Source organism: Neophocaena asiaeorientalis, unplaced genomic scaffold, assembly GCF_003031525.2.
Source record: "Neophocaena asiaeorientalis asiaeorientalis breed wild unplaced genomic scaffold, Neophocaena_asiaeorientalis_V1.1 scaffold165, whole genome shotgun sequence".
NCBI classification, from domain to species: Eukaryota; Metazoa; Chordata; class Mammalia; order Artiodactyla; family Phocoenidae; genus Neophocaena; species Neophocaena asiaeorientalis.
The window spans coordinates 987,597-995,522 of record NW_020173918.1 but is presented as its reverse complement, the minus strand read 5'-3'; the positions used below and the strand labels follow the sequence as shown (position 1 = coordinate 995,522).

The 7,926-nt window shown below is 47.7% G+C and overlaps 1 protein-coding gene across 1 annotated transcript in view; it reads left to right on the top strand.

Annotated features, from left to right (window-relative positions):
- GPLD1 (glycosylphosphatidylinositol specific phospholipase D1) overlaps positions 1–7,926 on the top strand; it is a 64,023-nt gene that overhangs the window by 45,236 nt on the left and 10,861 nt on the right. The window contains exons 15-18 of the mRNA XM_024752022.1: positions 2,111–2,298; positions 5,376–5,486; positions 6,808–6,882; positions 6,982–7,138. Of these exons, the coding sequence (XP_024607790.1) occupies positions 2,111–2,298; positions 5,376–5,486; positions 6,808–6,882; positions 6,982–7,138 (531 nt within the window). The remainder of the gene's footprint in view (positions 1–2,110; positions 2,299–5,375; positions 5,487–6,807; positions 6,883–6,981; positions 7,139–7,926) is intronic.

The following is a 7,926-nucleotide window of genomic DNA, read 5'->3' as shown; positions in this document are numbered from 1 at the left end:
GCTTGGTTGGTATGTATGAGTTTATCTAATTCATTTTCATCAGTATTAATTTCAAGCAGTCATTCACAAATGTTTTAAATGGTGCCTGTTAGCACTTTATTTTCCAATCAATTCATCATCAACAAAAACAGTAATTTTGTGGTTAAGTTCTGGTAAAGATAAAATTATCTCCTTAAAATTGGTCAAAAATATGTTTAAATACAAACAACTTTTACTTTATTAAATAACCACAACAATAAACTATTACTTTATAGAATATTTGTGAAGCTTCAATGTTTTCAGAGATAGATTATTACAGATATCTTGGCATCTAATGACATTAGAAAGATAAAAGCAGGTAGCTATTATGGTGACTGGACTACTATAACTTCATAAGGCAAAAGCCTAGCACACCACAATAATTTTATAAAGAGAATGTTAGGGATTCCTCTGATTTTAAAGATCAACTGTTACCAAACTGAAATCGAGTCCCCTCGCCCGATGCACAGCAAAGCCAATCTACTGATACCGAGCTGCGGTGAAGGAAAGTACAACATTTATTGCAGGGCCCCAAGCAAGGGAGTTGGAGACAAGCCTCAGGTCCACTCCAATTTGGTCTTCGAGTTAGGGGTGTTTTTAAAGGGGGAGACCAGTGAAGCTGGGATCAGTCATCATCTTGTGACATTTCTTAATCATAGTTTCAGGGGTCAGGATGTTTCGGTTTATGATTCTCTGGCCAGGTGGTCCATGGCTCGGGGATTTGGTAGCTCGCTTGGCCTGGAGAAACAACCTGAGTTTGTTTATATAATTAACAACCTTAATTATATCTACAACAGCCATTTTAGTACATTAACGATGTTATCGACAGCAGCTGTTTTAGTCATCTGACTCTGGTTGATTAGTGTTCAGTTAGCAAAGGATTGAGGTCGGAGGGGACAAGAAAGGGAATAAAGTTTTGGATAGAAAGATTAATCATAAACTCAGTAAGGGAACTTGGTTTTAGGGGGACTCAGTTTCACAACCAAACTGAGCCCAAGGATATAAAAGTGACTATTTTTTGGAGGTTTTTGTGAAACCTCTTTTTTTAAACCACACTTTTTAAATCCAAATAACATTGCATTTCCCTTGGAACAATATACTGACAGCCCTTCCTCTTCAGGCCGCTAATGCATTCAGCTCCGGCACAAGGAATGGGGGGTGAATGCTGTCTTTACTGGCCATTCATTTGTGAATAATGAATAGCTCTTCTTGGCTGCCTTCCTGAAAATCCAAATGAGGGCCTCCTGCTGGGCTGTCTGCCACATGGGGCGGGGGAGTGGGGGGGCAGCACAGAGGTCCTTCCTGGGGGCCATTACTGGCCAGAGTCCAGCCTCGGGAGTGCAGAGACCAGCAGTGTCTCCACGGTGTGCATCTGACCCGGTTCACCAGGCGTCACACCCGTTAGAAACTGCTCTTCTCTTTTTCCTCTGTTCTGCTATTTATTCTTAGGCGGTCGTCAGAACCAGAATAAATAAATGACTTTTGGTCATTCCAGCCCCGCCAGAGACGTTTGAACCATTGACTCAGTTTGGCCAACTCTGTAACTGGTAGGTCATGGGCTCTCATTTAGAAACATCCACTAAACCTGTTAGGCATTGAATTTTTTCCAATATAAGCCACCCTATGTAGCTATGGTAGAAGTAAAATGGTCTACTTACCACAAACTTGTCTTTGATCAGGTAACAAGTTGAAGTGAGTTGAGCCGATTGTAAAGTAACCTGTGCGATTGGCTGATGGGGAATTTCCTCTCTGTTCTCAGGTGGAGCCTGGGATTGTGCTTTGGCTGCTCTGGGTTTTGCATGTAGGACAAAGTGCTTTTGTGAGGATGCTTTTTATGTGTTCAGGTTATGTGGTCCAGAAATGCGCAGAGGCCTTGATTTGTCCAGTTTTGTTGTTATTTTTTCTGCCGGAGAACAAGGCTGAATCACACACACAATATAACCTCAGAGGTGAATATTCACAACAGTCATACAGGATGGAAAAATCCATGAGAGGAAGTAAAATTCTAGAATCCAGAAAGGAAAGGAGCAGAAGACCGTTTTACTCATAGCTCTCAGTAGACACTGTAGTGGGCTCCCTCTTCTTCCCTACAGGGCAATGACCTCGGCTGACCTCAACCAGGATGGGCACGGTGACCTGGTGATGGGCGCCCCGGGCTACAGCTGCCCCGGCCACATCCACGTGGGGCGCGTGTACCTCATCTATGGCAGTGACCTGGGCTTGCCCCTCGTCGACCTGGACCTAGACAAGGAGGCCCATGGGATCCTGGAGGGTTTCCAGGTGAGGCCCCCATCTCATATTTTCCCTTTTAGTGTCAATAAGCCACTGCCCGCATTTCCCGGCAAACTCTTCCAGGATGAATGACCAATAGCGAGAGTAATTATAGTAACAAACGGCTGGTGGCCAGCATTTGTGTAGTACTTTTCATGTTTAAAAGCATGTTCACGTCATTAATCTCATTCTATCATTAACTTTGAGTGTTTAGTCCAATACCTTCCAGAAACACCCATACTATTTAGTGGCTTTGAGTAGCCAATCAGAATGTGATATCTTGATAATATAAAACCTCGTTTGGTGTGTTTCTTTTAATATAAATAGTTTGTCTTGTAAGAATTTTAGATTCACAGAAAAGTTGTAAAGACAGTACAGGGAGTTCCCATGTACCCTTGACCCAGTTTCCCCTGTGTTAACATCTTACGTAATTATGGCATACTTGTCAAAGTTAAGAGACCAACACTGGTAAATTGCTATTTTTAAAAAAAAATTATTTTTGGCTGCATCGGGTCTTCGTTGCTGCGCACGGGCTTTCTCGAGTTGCGGCGAGCAGGGGCTACTCTTCGTTGCGGTGCGCAGGCTTCTCACTGCAGTGGCTTCTCTTGTTGCAGAGCACGGGCTCTAGGCACACGGGCTTCAGTAGTTGTGGTATGCAGGCTCATTAGTTGTGGCGCACGGGCTTAGTTGCTCCGCGGCATGTGGGATCTTCCCGGACCAGGGCTCGCACCCATGTCCTCTGCACTGGCAGGCGGATTCTTAACCACTGTGCCACCAGGGAAGCCCAACACTGGTAAACTGCTATTAACTGAACTCCAGGCTGTTCAGGTTTCGTTCCGTTGAGTCGTCATTCACCACCAGAGGAGTTCCGCAGTGACTGTACAGATGTTCCGTACAGAGGCAGCATGAATTCCTCGTGGGAGCACTAGAGACCGGGAGGGTTTTCCTCCCTGATGTGTTTGGTATTAGTCCTTACGTGAGCAATAAATAAAGAGGGGCCGACAGAGCCCTGCTACCAGCCACAGATGAGTATGGGGGCTTTGGTGACACTGCAAGCTCCAAATATCAAGCACCAGGGGAATTTGGGGTCAGATGGTTTCTTGCCCCAGACATACCGTTAAAACGTTTGCTGTGGAGTTAATGCTGTGAAAAAATAAGATGGTGCACCTGAACATACTTTAAATAATGAAAAGCCCAATGGTTTATAAGCTAGTTTTTTTAAAAAATAAATTTATTTATTCTTGGCTGCGTGGGGTCTTTGTTGCTGTGAGCGGGCTTTCTCTAGTTGCGATGAGTGGAGGCTACTCTTCGTTGCGGTGCACGGGCTTCTCATTGCCGAGGCTTCTCTCGTTGCGGAGCACAGGCTGTAGGCACACAGGCTTCAGTAGTTGTGGCACATGGGCTCAGTAGTTGTGGTGCATGGGCTTAGTTGCTCTGCGGCATGTGGGATCTTCCCGGACCAGGGCTCGAACCTGTGTCCCCTGCATTAGCAGGCGGATTCTTAACCACTGCACCACCAGGGAAGTCCATATAATCTAGTTTAAGCTCTGATGGAAGGAGCCTTTGAGTCCGAAAGGTGTTAAGTTGATGACCAGTGTAGGAGGTCACACAGTACCAGAGGGACAGCATTTTCTGGAACCTTCTGACACCACATGAGAAAGTTCCGAAATCAACTCATTCTTGTTGCTTCTTTCTTCACCAAGCCATTCCCCTGTCAGACTGTGGTGTAAAGTGTAATCCTTTGGTCTCCTGTAGACAAGGAATAAGAAAGGCAACTGCTTCCTGTGTATGAGAAATTCTCTCAAAGACACTTGGGGTGAGGAAGGAGGTAGCTCCATGCTCTCTTGTCCCAGTGACCTTTGATAATTTGGAAGATGGCTAGATTAAGGCATGTGCTAGGGATGGGAATCCTGTACTCATCCCTGGTCTGCAGTTAACCTTTCTGGTCCTTGTCTATAAAGTGGAAGATTAGGATAGATAAGCATTTGCCTACTTTTAGAATGCTGTGCTTTTCTTGGAATGATGGTTACCCTGCAGGAGGGCTTGATGGTAAAGCTAGTGGTGATGAAACGAACCCATCTTCAGTTGGCAGGGACCCCTACTCATTGGTCCCCATACTGCCCCAATGCGCTTGTGTCCCGGGGGCAGTCCTCTCTTATTTATCAAGTTCCTGCCTTGTAGAAAGGGGCTGTGTTCTCAAATGCCATTGCGCCACAGGTATAGGGAGATTAGCCAACAAATAACAGATGTGGGTTCTGAGGCGTGTGTGTTATGTGGCAAGCATCACTTGTGCAAGACTCTTCTTCATTGTTAGATAAGTTGTGAAAGAATAGGAGAACCTCATGAGTTATATTTAGGTCTAGGCTCACTCTAGACAGTAGGAGATCAAAGATCTAGAAAATCCACCTTGGAAGAAAACTGTCCCTGAATGGAGTGAATTTTCCATCTGTAAACCACAAAAGTAGGAGTAATAAAAGTATGTACGTTAATCCATGTGAAATGCTTAGTGTCTACAGCACTGTCATCGATAGAACTTTCAGTGATGATGGAGATCCTTTAAAGCTGTGCTGTTCAGTGTGGGAGCTACTAAGTGCTTTGGCTTTTGAGTATTTGAATGTGGCCAGTGCAACTGAAAAACTCTTTTGGTTTAATGTTAGGTAATTTAAATTTAAAAGTAATAGGCACATTTAGCTAGTGGCTACCGCACTGGAGAGCATGGCTCTAGAACCTCCTGAGTATTCGACAGATGTTAGCTACTGTTATGTGATTATTATCTTGGATACTTTCCAAGAGGAGTCTGGTCCTTAACGTGGGGCATGATACACACCAGACCATTTTCTGAAAACCTAGAACTTTTAAGAACCGACATTCTTCTCTCTGGCACCTCATCTTCCCCTTGGGGCAGACAGATGAGCCAAAAACATCCTTAGGGCAGAGCTACCCATCTGGCGGGTCATGGGTGTGTTACAGGCGGCTGCAGTTTTGCTCCTCAGTCCTGGGATACTGGGTGGGGTCCCCCAGGGAGTCAGGTGTGCTCTTCCTGAGGTTGTGGCTCAGCCCAGGGGAAGTAACTGGTGCCTCTTCAGCCTTCAGGTCGGTTCGGCTCTGCCGTGGCCGTGCTGGACTTTAACAAGGACGGCGTGCCGGACCTGGCCGTGGGAGCCCCCTCAGTGGGCTCCGAGAAGCTCACGTACACAGTAAGGAGGCTGCTGGGGGTGATGGTAGTGGATAGGGCGGGAGGGGAGGAGACACTGAGCGGCGACTCCGGAGGAAAGCAGGCAGCAGGGGTGCCGGGCAGAGCTTTTGTAGGGAGATGGTCCCAGCCCCCCACGCAGGTCCTTGATGGGACTCCGGTTACCTGGCAGCTCCTGTTCCTGCCTCCCTGGCCTTAGTTGGGCTTCACGGGTGGCTCTCCACCGGGTACTGTACTCTCCCTCCCCCCTCCCCCGGGATGCTGAATGATAGGGAAGGTAGAAATTCCAGCTAATCCATAGCTTCCTGTCATCACAGCAGGGAGGTGACTTCCTGGATCTTTCCTCTCATGCAAGGAACCCAGCGGGTTCCCTCTTTTCTTACCGAGAGCAGAGATCCTGGGTCCTGGCCCACAGGGCTTTCCTCCCACAAGTCCTCCACACCATAGCCGGGCACCGCGAGTGACAGTGGAGTCAAAGGCCCTTCGTTTCCCTCTCCTACCTCACCCTGTTTCTAGTCCCGTGAACAATTTGTCATCCAGACCCATCAGGTGCCCTCACATTAGGACTGGAGCTCACCTAGCTCCCTCCACCTGGAAAGCCCTTTCTCCCCTATTTTCCATAGGGGTGAAATGTCACTTCTTGCAGGAAGTGTGATCTAATCCCTGGCTCAGGAGACACTTCGTTGTTCTGTGCTCGCTCCACCTTGGTAGCTCCCCACGCTGTGGTGTCACAGTTGCCAATTGGCCAGCTTTTGGGGTGGAGAGAGGTTGGTCTCATCCACCACTGTGTACTCAGTCCTTGGTTCACTATGGAAAATAAATGCATGTAGAAGGAGTAGGGATGGAGACAGGCAAGTTATAAGACGAGAACTGAGAACTAGTTCATAACACAGTAACAGCACGGTCTGCATCCCAAGGCAAGTAAGCAGTACTGACACAACGTGTTAGTGTTCAGAGAAATAATGGGCTGGGCCGGAGGAGGGCTTTGTTGAAAAGCCAGAAACTGAGCTCGGGCTTGAAGGGGTGGGGAGTTGAGTAGGTCATTCTGCAAATACACTGAACAATTATGGATGGCAGATCCGGAGCAAGACGCTGGGGAGGCAAAGATAAAAATGACAGTTTCTGCTTTGGGGGCTCTAGTAGTCTGATGGACGTGGCCAATACACAGGACTGGACACTGACTTCTGGCAGTAACTAAGCTCCTGACCCTACAGGGCTCTGATGGTGATTTATTTCATCATCAGTCACCTTTGTCTTGCTATTATTTAAGGTTCTCGGGTCACCACCAAGTCTTAACGATCGCCCTGTGGTTTGTCCTTGTCTAGGGTGCGGTGTACATCTACTTCGGTTCCAAACAAGGAAGACTACCTTCTTCCCCCAACATCACCATCTCTTGCCCGGTATGTTGAGCACCTTTGACAGGTACAGAAAACTAGAACTCGCCATATCCTACTTGCCTCAAGGGCTGAGTAAGACGGATTTTCCTGTTTCCTCTTTAGGACACCTACTGTAACTTGGGCTGGACACTCTTGGCTGCAGATGTGAATGGAGACAGTGAACCTGACCTGGTGATTGGCTCCCCTTTTGCTCCAGGTGGAGGGAAACAGAAGGGAATTGTGGCTGCGTTTTATTCTGGCTCCAGCCACAGCGACAAAGGTAGTGCTTTCTGGGGCTGGGGGTGGAATGGGCGGAGACCTCCGCTGCTCTAGTCTGTGGTGCCTTCTCTTGCATATGGGTTTTTGTCCTATTTTCCTCATTGCATAGCATTTCACCTAAATTTTCTAACACTCTTATTCTTACAGATGTTCTGGCAAATGATATGGATAGATTCACTGAACAAACATAGAGGGATCCAGCGTGTAGGTCCAGATCCAGAGGAGGGAGCGATAGTTATTCTTATAGTGTCTCAGTGGAATGGAAGAGTAGAAACACTCAAGCATCCCAGTGATGCTCTAACTGTCCAAAGGCCCTTTTTGCCGTGCGGCTTGTGGGATCTTAGTTCCCTGGCCAGGGATTGAACTCGGGCCCTTGGCAGTGAGAGCACAGAGTCCTAACCACTGCACCGCCAGGAAACTCCTAACAGGCCCCCTTTTTAAATTTATGTATGTATGTATTTATTTATTTTTGCGGTACGCGGGCCTCTCACTGCCGTAGCCTCTCCCGTCGCGGAGCACAGGCTCCAGACGCGCAGGCCCAGCGGCCATGGCTCACGGGCTCAGCCGCTCCGTGGCATGTGGGATCCTCCCGGACAGGGGCACAAACCCGCGTCCCCTGCATCAGCAGGCGGACTCTCAACCACTGCGCCACCAGGGAAGCCCCAGGCCCTCTTTTTAAATAGCATCCTCTACTCCACAGACGTGAGCTCTAGAAATGCATTGCTTATATGAAGCGTGAGTTCCATTTCTGACATTGGGACCCTGGAGACAGCAAGGGGGCACATGAGT